The sequence below is a fragment of the Stenella coeruleoalba genome, assembly GCF_951394435.1.
Source record: "Stenella coeruleoalba genome assembly, chromosome: 8".
Taxonomy (NCBI): domain Eukaryota; kingdom Metazoa; phylum Chordata; class Mammalia; order Artiodactyla; family Delphinidae; genus Stenella; species Stenella coeruleoalba.
The window spans coordinates 26739463-26754904 of NC_137154.1; the positions used below are offsets into that span (position 1 = coordinate 26739463).

Sequence of the window (15442 nt, forward strand, 5' to 3'; positions counted from 1 at the left end):
GAAAGGAAAAGATGAAAGAGACATGAAAACTATATAAAAAGAGACAGGAGAAATACTAGATACAAAAATTATATAATAAAGAGTAAGAATTTCTTTAATGAGTTTATCAGCAGGTGGACACAGTAGAAGGAAAAATAAAACCAATGAACTTGAAGACAGGTTCATAGAAATTATGCAAACTGAAATAAAAACAGAAAAAAAAAAGACTAGGCGAAAAAAGAACAGAGTATCCAATAGCTGTAGTACAATCTAATATATATGTAATTAGAATCCCAAAAGAAGAAGGAAGAATGGAGCAGAAAAAAAAAATGTGAAGACATAATGGCTGAAAACATTCCAAAACCAAAGAACGAAAGATATCAACCAAAAATCCAAGCTCAGTTAACCCTAGATAGGATAAATGCAAAGTAATCACATTTTAGGCACATGCCAGAGAAACCACTAAAATCAAAAGATAAAGAAAAAATTTTGAAAGCAACCAAAGAGAAAGACACATTAAAAAGAGGATATGAATTACAGCTGACTTCTCATCAGAAACAACTAAGTAGGAATATTTCAAATAAAATAATAACATTATACTATGGAGTTCATAGCATATATGGAGATAAAATATATGAAAAGAAGAAAAGGGAAGGAAGGTGGTAAATGGAAGTGTACTGTTGTGAGGTTCTTACACTGTGAAGTAATAGTATTTGTTGAAGGTAAACTTGATAACTTAAAGATACATATTATAAACTCTAGAATAATCACTAAACAACATATATATTAATCGAAGCATAACTAAATATTCAACAGAGGAAATAAAATATCAAAAAACACAATTCACCCAAAAGATGCTAAGAAAGGCAAAACAGAGGAACAAAGAGCAAACAGGACAAATCCAAAAAAAGATTATAAATTTAAACCCAAACACTGCCAATAGTTACATTAAATAGAAATTAACTAGGGAGTGGGGGTAATGAGGTGTTGTTCAAAAAATACAAAAAAACTCCCAGTTACAAGAGGAATAAGTTCTAGGGATCTAATGTATAGCATAGTGACCATAGTTAACAATACTGTATAGTATACTTAAAAATAGCTAAGAGATCTTAAAAATTCTCACCACACACACACGCAAAGATAACTATGTGTAGTGACAGATAGGTTAACTCACTTATTGTGTTAACCATTTCCCAATATATATGTATATCAAATCATCATGTTGTACACCATAAACTTACCCAATGTTATGTGTCGATTAGATCTCAGTAAAGCTGGGGGGAAAATGTAAACGTACTAAACACTGCCAATAAAAAGGCAGAGATGGACAGATTGAAATTTTTTAAGATCCCAATTACTCACTATATACAAGAAAACACACATTAAACATAAAAGAGACACACTGAAAGTGAAAGGATAGAAAAAGATAAATCATATAAACACTAAGGATAAGAAAGGTGTGTGGCTAAGAAATATCAAAGTAGACCTCAGGAAGAGTACTATCAGAAATACAGAGGGGAATTTTATAATGATCAAAGGTTCAAATTCATGAAGACAATCTTAAATATATAGCTGTACATAATAAAAAGGATCCCAAATAAAGAAAACAAAAATTAACACAATTAAGAGAAAAACTGACAAATCCACAATCACAGGCAAAGACGTTATGCCCTTCTCTCAGAAACTGATAAAACAAATCGACAAAAAAAGAAATCAATAAGGATATAAAATATTTGAATGCTATCAGCTTGACTTAATAGACATTTATTAGACATTTATTATTAACAGCAGAATGCATATTTTTCAAGTGCATGGGAACATTCACTAAGATAGACCAGATGCTAGGCCATAAAAAAGTTTTAATTAATATAGAGGAATGAAATCATACCAAATATATTTTCTAATCACAACAGAATTAAATTAGAAATCAATAAAGAAAGTTCTGAATATTTTCCAATATTTAGAAATTAAACAATGTACTTCCTAGTAACCTACAGGTCAAAGAAAACTATTACAGGAGAAATTTTAAAACAGTTTGAACTGAATAACAAAAATACACATATCAAAATTTGTGGGATGTAGCTAAAGCAGGGCTCCTGGCTTAGAGAGAAATTTATAACTTTAAGTGACTATGTAAGTATGTAAGAAAAGAAGATAAGTGTACAATGAATGATGCGTGTTTCTACATTTATAAACTAGGCAAATAAAAGCAAGTAAGTAGAAGAAAGGATATCATAAAATTAAAAGCAGAGACCAAGTGAAGAGAAATAACAAATATAAAAATATCAACGAAGTAAAGGTTGTTCTTGGCAAAGATTAAAGAAATAGATAAACCTCTAGCAAGCCTCATCAGGAAAAAAGAAATAGATAACACAAATTACCAATATAAAGAATCAAAGGGAAAACATAACTACATAACTTAAGCAATAAAAGGAGAATAAGAAGATAGTATGAACATTATGACAATAAGACTTCTTAAATGAAATGGAAAAATTCTTGAAAAACACAATTCACCTATGTTGACAAAACAGAAAATAGAAAATCTGAATAGCCCTATAGCCTCCAAATATAATTAAATTCATAATTGCAAAATTTCCTACAAAGAAAACTTCAGGCCCAGATGACTTCCCTAGTAAATTCTATTAAACATTTAAATAAGAAACAATGGCAATCTTACACAAACTTTTTCAGAAAAGACAGAAAATGGAATCATTTCCCAATTCTTTTATGGAGCCAGCATAACCATGACACTAAATTTAGACACAGACATACAAGAAAAGAAAATTATACCAGTATACACCATGAACCTAGACATAAAAGAACAGCAGCTGGAATCCTGCAATACATAAAAAACACAATACTTCATGAACAAGTAAGATTTGTTTATCCTAGGTATGCAAAATAAGTTTAACATAAGAAAAATCAATATAATTCAGTATATTAATAGGTTAAATAAGGAAAACTAATACATGCAAACTTCAAGAAATGTAAAAAAAAAATCTAATAAAGTTCAATACCCATTCATGATAAATACTCTCAGCGGCTAGGAATAGGAAAAATTTCCCCAGCCTGATAAAGGGCATCTTAAAAAACACAGCTAACACTCTATTTAATAGTAAAATATTGAAGGTTTCCCCCCTAAAATCAGGAGCAAGGCAAGGATATTTCCTCTCACACTTCAGTTGAACACTGTAATAGAAGCACATAACTAGTGCTTTAAAGCAAGAAAAATAAATAAAAGGCATACAGATTACAAAGAATTAAAGCTCTCTTCATTTGCAAATGGCATAATTGTGTTGGTATAAAATTCTAAGGAATCTACAAAAACAGCTACAGGACAACTGACAAGCAAATTACCAAGACTGTGGGATACAAGATCATTATATAAAAATAAACTACCAAAAACATTTCTAAAAACTAGAAATAAATCTAAAGAAAGACGTGTAATACTACACTGAAAGTTCTAAAATATTTCTGAGAAATTAAAGATGACTCAAGTTATGGAGAGATCTAACATATTCATGGATTAGAAGACTCAGTATTGTTAAATATTACTAAATGTCCATTCTGCTAAAATGGACATATATTCAATACAGTCACAATTAAAATTCAAGCAGTATTTTTTAATAGAAATGTATAAGCTGATTCTAAATGTCTACGTACATGTAAGCAATCTAAAATAACCAAAATTAATTTGAAGAGAAAAATAAGATTAGAGAATTTAACTTTATGTGACTTTAAAACTGACTATAAACCTAGAGTAATCAAGAAAAATGTATTAGTAAAAGGATAAACAAATATATTCAACAGAATAGGGTCCAAAAATAGACCCATCTTGCCAAAACAATCCAATGGAGAGAGGAAAATCTTTTCAATAAATGAGGAACAACTGGATATCCATACTTAGAGAAAAACAAAAACATGACTTCCTATGTCACACGATACATAAAAACCAGAGGTCTAAAAGTAAAAGCAAACTATATATCTTCTAGAAGAAAACACAGGAGAATATTTTCATAACCTTCTTAGAGAAGACACAGAAAGCACAAATCATAAAACAAAAATTTGATAAATTATATTTCACCAAAACAAAAAACTTCTCATCAAAAAGCACCATTAAGGAAATGAGCTGGCAAGCCATAGGCTAGGAGAAAATACATACAATACATACACGAGCTCAAGAATATATTTAATTTTTAAAAACGAGCCTTCACAAAAGAAAATTATACAGATGGCTAAAATCACATTTAAAAAGAGCTTAACATCATTAGCCATCAGAGAAATACAAAATAAAACCACAATGAGATTTCACTATAAACACAGGAGGACTGTGCAGGGGTTCTCAATGAGATACGGAGGTTTGCAATTTTTAGAGCCAGGAGACATTTGTAGTTGTTACTGGCATCTAGAATGCTGCTAAACATCCTATAATGCACTGGACAGCCCCACATAACAGTTATCCTGCCCAAAATGTCAATGGTGGCAAAACTGAAAAACCTCTAATAGATTAATTGAAAGAGACTAATAGCATCAAATATTGGGGAAGATGTAGAGCAACTGGAACTCTCTGATATATTACTAGAGGGTATGCAAAATGGTTCATTCACTCTGTTTGACATTTGACAGATATTACCATATTAAGTGCAAATGGCTTCTTGTCAAATTAAACGCCAAACGGCCTACAAGGCCCTGCATGATCTAAACCCAGTCTACTTCTCCAGCCTCATCTCTCAGTTAACTGAGGCACAAGGATGATACAGTATTAGGAAATTTTTCAAAAAAAGTCTACTTGATGGGCTTCCCTGGTGGCGCAGTGGTTGAGAGTCCGCCTGCCGATGCAGGGGACACGGGTTTGTGCCCCGGTCCGGGAAGATCCCAAGTGCTGCGGAGCGGCTGGGCCCGTGAGCCATGGCCGCTGAGCCTGTGCGTCCGGACCCTGTTGCTCCGCAACGGGAGAGGCCACAACAGTGAGAGGCCCGCGTACCGCAAAAAAAAAAAAAAAAGTCTACTTGATTTTACTGACAGAAATCTTAAAAATCCTGAGACAAAAGAAACCTTAACATCATTTAGCTCAACTTATTACCTAAAGCAGAGATAAATAATACATTCTTGACAGTGAAACATCTACTGTCTCTCACAATAAACACTAAGTTATGACAAAAATCTCATAGATCTATTTGATAAAAACTAGAGAAACAACTAATGTTATATAAATAATGGTCCTCTACTCTTTTTGTAAACTGAGTTAACTGGAGACCATTATAGTTAGTGATACTGGCTTAATAAACCCCACAATATAGGCTGAAAAAATTAATATGGTAGTTTAGAAAGATACTATCTATTTATAAATACCACAACTCATTTCACAAAAGAATGGAATCAGGTGAAAAAGTGTTTAACTGGCCTAAGTCAGTATTATTCAATAAAAATATACTGCAAACTATAAATGCAAGACATATGCAATGTTTCAAAAGCAGATGAAGTCAATTTTGATAATACATTTACTGTATATGCAAATATATGCACATATATTATGTACAAAATATGCAAAATAGCCAATATAACCAAAATATTATCACTTCAATGTTTAATCAACATAATATTTTTAGACTATTTTATATTCCTTTTCTGTACTAAGTCTTCAAAATCCAATGTGTGTTTTATACTTACAGCACACCTCATTTTGGACTAGCCAAGTTTCAAGTGCATAACAGCCACATGTAGCTAGTGTCTACTGGATGCTAATGTCGCTTATAACATGACACACTTCAAGAAATTTTACATGGATTATTTCATTTAATCCTCCCTGAGGAACATACAGGGGAAAGCAACTTGCCCAAGTTCTCAAGGTTAGTTAGGGGTAGAATCAGGATTTTAACTTAATCAGCATGACTCAGATCTGGTACAAACCACCATGCTATCTCACCTCAAATCAACTTTTTTCTTTTACAATATTACTGAAACTTTCAGTTAACCAAATTAATACTTTGATTCCTGCTTTGATATTACATATTCATTTTATGGACACCTAAATTTCCGGTCACATAAAAAACATGATTTTCCCCCTATGATTTAGAAAATGAAAGAAAAGACTTACCATTAATATGAGTTTTTGATACTTTTGCTTCAGGTCTGACACACTTGCAGATGGGTCTGCCTCCAGAATGCTGTACCAATCCTTTTTTGGTATCTGCTCAAATGCCATCATCCCTCGAACAAGAAGTGGGCCTTCTCAGATCAACTGAATAGAAATATTAATGACAATTCATTACGGTTTGAGTGTATCTAAGAATTAACTAGGTACAGCTTCCCTAAGTTCTGTAATATTTAATTAAGTCACGATTATAATGCAAACCTGAAGTATATATTTTCATTCAAGACGCCCCAAGAATTTCATATATGAGTATACAGACAAGTGTGAAAAACCTGATAGCTTCATGATATACGCTTACATCTTAAATTAATAAGTATACAACAGCATTAAAAAAAAATAGAAATCGATGATGAACCCGAATGGTGGATGACCCTCTAAGCAAGGTTATTTCTGCTAGTCTCTTGATAAAAGCGACACACAGTAAGTACTCACTAAACACACTAGAGTTTAACAAATGTTTACAAAAAGAATAAATATTCTTAAAAAGCAAAACGAAGAATTAAAATGAATTTCGGAGCATTCCCTCTTAATGTCTCCAGTTCACTTCTTTTCTTCCAGATTACCTTAAAAGAATAACATGCGAAACTGGCAGTCAGCACCGGCAGGTAGAGAGCAACAGTCCCTCGGTTATCGGAGAGGCGCTCAGACCTCGCAAAGAGCTCCTGAACCTGTTCACTGGAGGATACGGCAGCCCTCCAGCAACCGAAAAGACCCCTCTAGGAGCCCCAGAACCAGGAAACCTCTTCCCACAGCCATGAACTTAACGAGTCATCCGGGGCTTCCTCAAAATTGGGACTCGGAAATCCTCTGCATTCACAGTCGGCTCTGTAGCCCAGCCACAGGCCGGTACTCTCTCCTGGCTTCACTAGATATCAAACTTACCAAACTTAGTAGAGCCACAGGCGCTCACTCTTCTCCGGCCGCCTTCCAAACCTCGGAATCCGTTTCTACTTCCGCCGGAAGTCATTGCCCTGACGCGCTCACGTTTCTAGCCGAGCCGCAGTGGCAGAGGCACCGATCGGAAGCGCCGTTCCGCCCCCCTGGACGCGGTCGCTATGGTAACCCAGTCGCCGCTTCCACGGAGTTTACCAACCGTAAGTGCCCGAGCTTTGGAAAAAGGCGTTCTTCGCCTCGTTCTAACTCGCTCTTATCCTGGCTCCCCGAATGTCGCTTCTCTTCTCTTCCTCAGCGAGCACCCCCATCCCCCGGGCTTCCTCCGCCTTCCCCAAAGCTTCCTCCGCTTACTCTCCCCAACGCCGAACGTAGTACTATGGCGGGGGATGGGGGGGTGAAGTGGGGGTACTGTTGGGATTGGCGGGATGAAAAGGATGAGGAGAACTGATTCCTCCCGTCTCCCAAGACTTCCTTTGGAATGTTCTCATTTCAAAATTAAGAGAACTAAAACGTATGCTGAGTAAAGTTTTTCAGTTTTAATATTTTTTTCTGGAAGAGATGTTCAACTTAGTTATTTCTTTTAGATTTTAGCAACCAACTTGAAAAATGAAAACTTTTCAAAATCCTTTCACTCTCTTAGCAAGTCGTCCTGTTCCCAGGGTAGCCATGCTATCTTTCAAGCTCACAGAAAAAGCAGAATAAAACGCTCGCTTTGAGACTGTTGCTGGGCACTCCAAATGGGCACTTAGTTTTTTTGTTAGCTTTTTCCTTCTTCCCTCTCCCTTTCATTTGTTCTGTGTTCCCTTGTATTCTCAAACCTCTGTGCTGCTTACCTTATATTGACTATTCTTTCTTGCACTGTACCTGGAGGTGAAAATTCATCTTAGTTCTCCGCAGCATGATATAAATCTCACTTGGAGATGTTAAGGTAGTTTTTTTGTTGTTACTGCTTAGATTTGCTTTCCTTCTTCTTTTTTTATCTTTCTTCTACCAAACCTCCGTTTGAGAAGCCGTCAAGACAAACCCTAAGCACATTGAAGAAGATATTTTGATATGGTCAATTATTTAATGATGGTATGAACAATAAAGGATAACTGGATGATACAGGAAAGTTTAAAAATCTAAAGAGAAAGGTATAGTTTAGGTTCTTCATAGGATTTTGTCATGTTTAAGGGCAGACACAACGAGCATTATACTAAGTCAGAGGATCTGGTTTTCAGTCCTGGTTCTAACATACCTTCTGTGTGGCCCTAAGGATACCTAAAACGACAGATTTAAGTGTTCTTCTGAAAACCTTCCTATACAGTACTATCAGACTGGCACCCACTTGAATTTTTTTTTTTTTCCGGTACGCGAGCCTCCCACAGCTGCGGCCTCTCCCGCCGCGGAGCACAGGCTCCGGACGCACAGGCCCAGCGGCCATGGCCCACGGGCCCAGCCGCCTCGCGGCATGCGGGACCCTCCCGGACTGGGGCACGGACCCGCGTCTCCCACATTGGCAGGCGGGACCCCAACCACTGCGCCACCAGGGAAGCCCCCACTTGAATTTTTATAGCCCTCAAACTTCCCTTTTCCACTGCATAGTCCTTCTTTGTATAGATAGTTATGCTCAGGCCCTTCAGTTTTTATAGAAAGAGCACTTTATTTTGATTTATGAATCCATTAGTGTATTGTGTTCTCTCTTTTATTCCTTTTTTTGAACAAACTTCTGAAAACTCTAATCACAGTACCTCAATTTTTCCAATTTACATTTATATATATATATTTATTTGAATATAGAGATACACATTTTTGTCCCCACCAAATTCCAAATGTTCTTTCATTTCATATCAACATACTTTAGTTTGCATCCCTAAAGCATACTTTAGTTTGCAACTTTTTCTTGCATCTCCATAAAGTCATTATTCCACCAAAATTATCAATAATTCACTGATGTTATCCAAATCTACTGCTTATTTATATTTCCTTAGTTGTCTCAGAAATGTCTTTTTATTTGCTCGCGTCATGATCCAAAATCTACACATTGCAATTGGTTGTTCTGTCTCTTTTAAGCTATAGCAGCCCCAATTCTTCACTACTACCTTGTTTTTTATTTCTTTTTCTGCCATTGGCTTATTGAAAAAACAGATCAGTTGTCCTACCATCTGAATTTATACCAGAATAAACTTGTCTGTTTATTTATACCAGAATAAACTTCTTTAAATACTTTAAACACTTTTTACATAAATCCTTGCTCATTAGTCTTCCTTCATTTTTTCATTTTTTAGAGCACTACTGTCCAAAGGAAATGCAGTGTAAGCCACAAATGCAAACCACACATGTGATTTTCTTTTATGACATCATCATTGGGGTATAATTGCTTTACAATGTTGTTAGTTTCTGCTGTATAACAAAGTGAATCAGGCATATGTATACATATATCCCCATATCCCTCCCCTCCCTCTTGCCTCTCCCTCCCACCCTCCCTATCCCACCCCTCTAGGTGGTCACAAACCACTGAGCTGATCTCCCTGTTCTATGTGGCTGCTTCCCACTAGCTATCTATTTTACATTGGGTAGTGTATATATGTCAATGCTACTCTCTCACTTCGTCCCAGCTTACCCTTCCCCCTCCTCGTTTCCTCAAGTCCATTCTCTATGTCTGCATCTTTATTCCTGTCCTGCCCCTAGGTTCATCAGAACCATTTTTTTTTTTAGATTCCATATATATGTGTTAGCATACGGTGTTTGTTTTTCTCTTTCTGACTTACTTCACTCTGTATGACAGTCTCTAGGTCCATCCACCTCACTACAAATAACTCAATTTTGTTTCTTTTTATGGCTGAGTAATATTCCATTGCATATATGTGCCACATCTTCTTTATCCATTCATCTGTCGATGGACACTTAGGTTGCTTCCATGTACTGGCTATTGTAAATAGTGCTGCAATGAACATTGCAGTACATGTCTCTTTTTGAAATATGGTCTTCTCAGGGTATATGCCCAGTAGTGGGATTGCTGGGTGTATGGTAGTTCTATTTTCAGGTTTTTAAGGAACCTCCATACTGTTCTCCATAATGGCTCTATCAATTTACATTCCCACCAACAGAGCAAGAGGGTTCCCGTTTCTCCACACCCTCTCCAGCATTTATTGTTTGTAGACTTTTTGATGATGGCCATTCTGAGTGGTGTGAAGTGGTACCTCATTGTAGTTTTGATTTGCATTTCTCTAATGATTAGTGATGTTGAGTGTCCTTTCATGTGTTTGTTGGCAATCTGTATATCTTCTTTGGAGAAATGTCTATTTAGGTCTTCTGCCCATTTTTGGATTGGGTTTTTTGTTTTTTTGATATTGAGCTCATGAGCTGCTTGTATATTTTGGAGATTAATGCTTTGTCAGTTGCTTCGTTTGCAAATATTTTCTCCCATTCTGAGGGTTGTCTTTTCGTCTTATTTATGGTTTCCTTTGCTGTGCAAAAGCTTTAAGTTTCATTAGGTCCCATTTGTTTATTTATTTTTTTATTTCCATTTCTCTAGGAGGTGGGTCAGAAAGGATCCTGATCTGACTTATGTCATAGTGTTCTACCTGTGTTTTCCTCTAAGAGTTTTATAGTGTCTGGCCTTACATTTAATGCATTTCACACATGTGAGTTTAAATTTCTCAGTAGCTACATTAGGAAAATAAAAAGAAACAAGTGAAATGGATTTTAATGATTTATTTATTTAACCCAGTATATCCAGAGTATGATCATTTCAAAATGTAATCAGTATAAAAATTATTAATGAAAAAAAATTATTAATGAAATATTTTACATTCTTTTTTCATACTGAAGTCTTCAAAAGCCGGTGTGTATTTTACCTGTACAGCTCACCTCAATTTGGACTAGCTACCTTTCAAGTGCTAATAGCCACATCTAACTAGTGACTGTCAAACAGGGCAGGTCTAGAGGACAAAGTCCTACCTCCTTAACCCAATATTCCTCCCCAATATGATCCTACTTTTCCAGTCTCATCACCTATTACCTCTGTACATGAAACAATTAAACAATTTGGATATTTTCTTGGTACTTCATAATTTTGTTCAGATGGTTTGATGGTTCCTCTTGCTTATAACATCATAGCTCTTTTCTTCCTCCTATCAGTTTTATTCCTCCTTTAAGACCTATCTGTTCCATCAAGTCTTTTATGGTGGCCCAGTCCTTAGAAATTACTTCCTCCTCTCAACTTTCATAGCAGTCCTGGGTGTACTCCACATTTGTACTCATCCTAAACCACAGTGTATTGTTACACACTTTCAGATGTATTTCTAATTTCCAAATCAGATTGTAAACTCTCTGAGGGCAGGAACATCTCTCAGAGAAACTAAGCACCTGCTTTGCTGCCACATTCTCTGGAATTCTAATGATGTGTGTCTATAGTAGTTTTGTTTCTCACTATTTTAAGAAGGTAATTTATTCATTTTATGTAAAGCAAATATAACATAAATATAAACTGTGTTAGCATAATGGTTATGAGCATGAACTCTGGGGTCAGACTGCATAGGTTTGAATCCAGATTCTGCCTTGTACTGGTTAAATGAACACTTTAAGTTAATTAATCTCTGTGTCTTAGTTTCTTCCTCTATAAAATAGAGATAATAATAGTATCTCCTTCATAGGTTTGTTGTGAGGATTAAATGAGTTAATAGTGTCTGAAAGTAAGTACTCAGTAAAGATTAGGTATTGTTATTATTAATAATGAAATATTTGTTGCTCAGTTTTGATATATTAGAACATTAAGAATTCATAACAGTATTTTAGGAGTTTCCAAACAGAGCAAATGAAAGCCACAAACTATTGAATTGGAAAAATGAAACCAAACCCAAATGTTTGTTGAACTGTAGTTTGCCAGATGCATTAGAAGCATGGGCAGAAACCTCTTAATTCCTGTGTCATCAGCGTCTAACGTAAGCCAAGAAGGCATACATTAACTATTTGATTTCAAGATGATTCATCAAGTACTATATCTAGAGCTAGATATAGATGTAGATATAAATATAGTTATATAGATATAGCAGAGGTTTGAGACCATTTGTTGTAGTGATAGCAATCACATTCTTATTCAATTTATCACTTTAGTACTTGCCTACACATAAACTTACTAATGTCCACCGTACATTAACAAATTCTTACCTTGAGATCATATTAGTAAATTGTGCTTCTTATTGATGGATATTTGCCATATATGCAGCATACTTCTGTTAATTATTTCTTAGCCTAGGATTATACTGATATTTACTTAGCTCTCTCTACTGGTTTCATTACCAACTCTTCTTTAATTTCCTTGATCTTATTATCTCTGAATTTTTAGGATTTTTATATCAGTGAACTAAGCTATATTTATTTTTATTTATTTATTTACTTATTTTTTTCCAGTACGCGGGCCTCTCACCGCTGTGGCCTCTCCCGTTGCGGAGCACAGGCTCCGGATGCACAGGCCCAGTGGCCATGGCTCACGGGCCCAGCCGCTCCGTGGCATGTGGGATTCTCCTGGACCGGGGCACAAACCCGCATCCCCTGCATCGGCAGGCGGACTCTCAACCACTGCGCCACCAGGGAAGCCCTAAGCTATATTTATTTTTAAGTACCACAGAATATTATGGTTATACACTGAAATTAGATGATTGCCCCTAGAGCAACTTAAGAGTCTATTGGCTAGCGATGAGATTAAAAAAAACCACAAAAACAAAACCACAATGACATAGTACATATATAGCCTTCATTCACTTATTCATTCACTCAACAAATATTTGTTGTCTACTAGGTGTCCCACGCTGTTACAAGAAACACAAGACAGAGTTGGCTGTAGCCCTCTCAAAATCTTAAAGTTTATCTGGGTAGACAGACAAGCAACTGAAATAACTGTGCCAAGTGCTTTGCCAGAGGAAATACAGGTTATTTAATTGCCGCAGTTAATAACTTGCAGTTATGTGAATAGAATTAGGCAGATTACTTGACTGATTGAAATCTTTGAATCAAAATGAGGCTAATCCAGGAAGATACATGGAAGTGCTAAGTTTTAAATAATGCTGTGGCAGAGAGGAGAGATGAATGAGTAGAATTAGAGAAATTTCCTTTTTTTTCTTTTTTCTTTTTTTTTTAGCCAATTATCTTAAAGGTCTAGACAGTATTGAGAATCAGCTGTAATGAACAGTCCTATCTCATCTTTCGGAAGTGGTTTTGCATTTTTGCATTTTTTCCTTTCTCTGATTGTCTTCACTTGATCTATTCTCTCTTTTGTCTTTCAGCAGTAATCATCAGTGAACATTCATTGAGTTTAAGCAAGGCAGTGCACTAAGCAGAGGAGACAAAGAGGTAAATCCTTTTCCCTGTCGCCACACCTGTTGCTGTGTTTTTCTTGTGTGCTTAACTTCAGTTGTGTCAGTGTTCTTTCAAGCTGGTTTTGGACTTCTTAAAAGTCTTTATCTTATCTGAAATTTTTGTGTCTGTCTTCCTAGCTTCTTCACATCTGATGTTTTAATCGTTCTATGAACCTATTAAAGACACTGAATATAATCCATCTTCTGTTTCTCTTTAGTAATCATAATAAATACCAACTTATTATTTCCCCATCCACTTCTTTACCCCTTTCTCATTGTCTGATGACCACTCTGAAACCTTGTAATGATCTCTTCAAACCATGCAGTGATATGCATTTATATGCTCTATTTTTTAAAGCATCCCCTCTTCTACATTTTAGTTTTTTAAACCTGAACTTTTTTAAGTTAATTTTGTCTGTAATTGACTCACAGAAGAAAGGTTAATTTGAATGATCAAGGGGTGTTAATTTGTGGGTTAAAATGTGTTAAACAGTTGATATGAAGTCTGTTTAAGTCAATTAGAGAGTGTAATGAAGCTGTTTCCAGAGTGTTAAGGAACCTTTTGAAGTCAACTTGGAATTCACTCCTGTGTATCAACCAAGGCATCTGGCTAAACATGCCATTGCACTTAGGTTTTTAAATTTGTTTATATTACAATAGATACAAATAGGTCTACATACTTAAAAAAAGTTTGACTTTATTAAGATTCTTACATTTTGCTATAGGAAATAAATTCATGATTTAATTCATTAGCAAAGTGAAAAACATAATTAGTAACACTGTTATCTTTGTTACTCTCGTATTTTTTTCTAAAATAAAATGCAACTGAACTCTGTAACCAACAAAACATTTCTGCGTTTTTGTTCGTTTTTAAAACTAGATTAGTGTCATTATTGTTGAATTATTTTTAAAACTAAGTACCTCATATAGAAAGGGACCATAAAAAGACATGTAAAATTTGGTATACTCATTTAAAGAAATGATTTGTTTTCCCCTCCAAAATTATTTGAAGTAATATGAAACATTTTAGTGTTGGTAATATCTTTAAAATTTTCAAAATAGTTAATGTTATTATGCAGAGTTTAATGTTATTATGCTCAGTTTCAATAGTCGAATATAATTTTTGTGTAATGATAGGTATATTTAAGATGAGTGAAGCAACTTCAACAGTTCAGATCCACAGAGATATGAGGGTAGAAATCAAATTTTAGAATACATTCTTCCCTTAGCATCAGGGTTACTATGGTACTATTTTTTATCACTTGTGTCAGTTTACTAGTAAGAAATATATTCAGCATTTCAGCTTCTTCTTGCAACCATTCAGTTTAATTATTTAGAGAGTGAAGAAAAACAACTCTTACATGCTAAAGGGATTTCTGCAATGACAGATTAGATGCCAAAATAATGCAACCACACAACTTAAAAAATATACTGAAGAATAGATGTTTTCTGATGAATTTCCACAAAAATATCGTATTTTAAAAATATTTTAAGCAACTCATAATATTACTTTTTAATCTACTGTAGAAGCACTATGAGTATAGTGTTTTGTAGCTCATTAGCTATTTCTTTAATGAGTTTTTTTGTGTGATAGTTAAAGTAACAGACAAATGACAGATTGTTTGCCTTTAATGATTTCCCTGTTTCAAGCCCATTACAAAGCAATTAGAAATCTGACAGCATTTTCACTCTGCATTACTGATCATCTAAAGTGATGAGGAATGAGAGGTGATGAATATTAATTGTATATTTTCATATGATTATCATAAATTATTACCTTGTCTGATGTGCTGCAGGTGAAGTGGGAGCATAAGAGAAAGACAGTCAGATACATTAATTTGAAAGACTATATGACTTTTCTTAATCTTTGTAGTGTAAATTCTGATCTGCAGTGTTAGTCTCTATGAATATGAAATTAATTCTTTTTAACTTCTAGCTATATTTGGGGTAACTTAAATAACTTTTCTTATTCCAGTGCAAGAAAAGGAAAAATTATTTCATAGTACAATGTACATATATGTATTTAAGTTCAGAATTTTAAGAATCTAATTTAGAAAATGAGATAGTGAATTTTGTT

The 15442-nt window shown here is 34.9% G+C and overlaps 2 protein-coding genes across 3 annotated transcripts in view; one reads left to right on the forward strand and one right to left on the reverse strand.

Moving 5' to 3' along the window:
- Window positions 1-7312, reverse strand: part of DNAJC24 (DnaJ heat shock protein family (Hsp40) member C24) — a 60997-nt gene extending 53685 nt beyond the window's left edge. For both annotated transcript variants that reach the window (XM_079930697.1, XM_079930696.1), the window contains exons 1-2: window positions 7016-7312; window positions 6077-6220 (exon numbers count right to left, since the gene is read on the reverse strand). In XM_079930697.1, the coding sequence (XP_079786823.1) occupies window positions 6077-6187 (111 nt within the window). In that variant the 5' untranslated portion in view covers window positions 6188-6220; window positions 7016-7312. The remainder of the gene's footprint in view (window positions 1-6076; window positions 6221-7015) is intronic.
- Window positions 7313-12970: 5658 nt separating this feature from the next.
- DCDC1 (doublecortin domain containing 1) overlaps window positions 12971-15442 on the forward strand; it is a 461265-nt gene continuing 458793 nt past the window's right edge. Inside the window, 1 exon segment of the mRNA XM_079930692.1 lies at window positions 12971-13360. The gene's annotated coding sequence lies outside the window, so the exon portion shown is untranslated.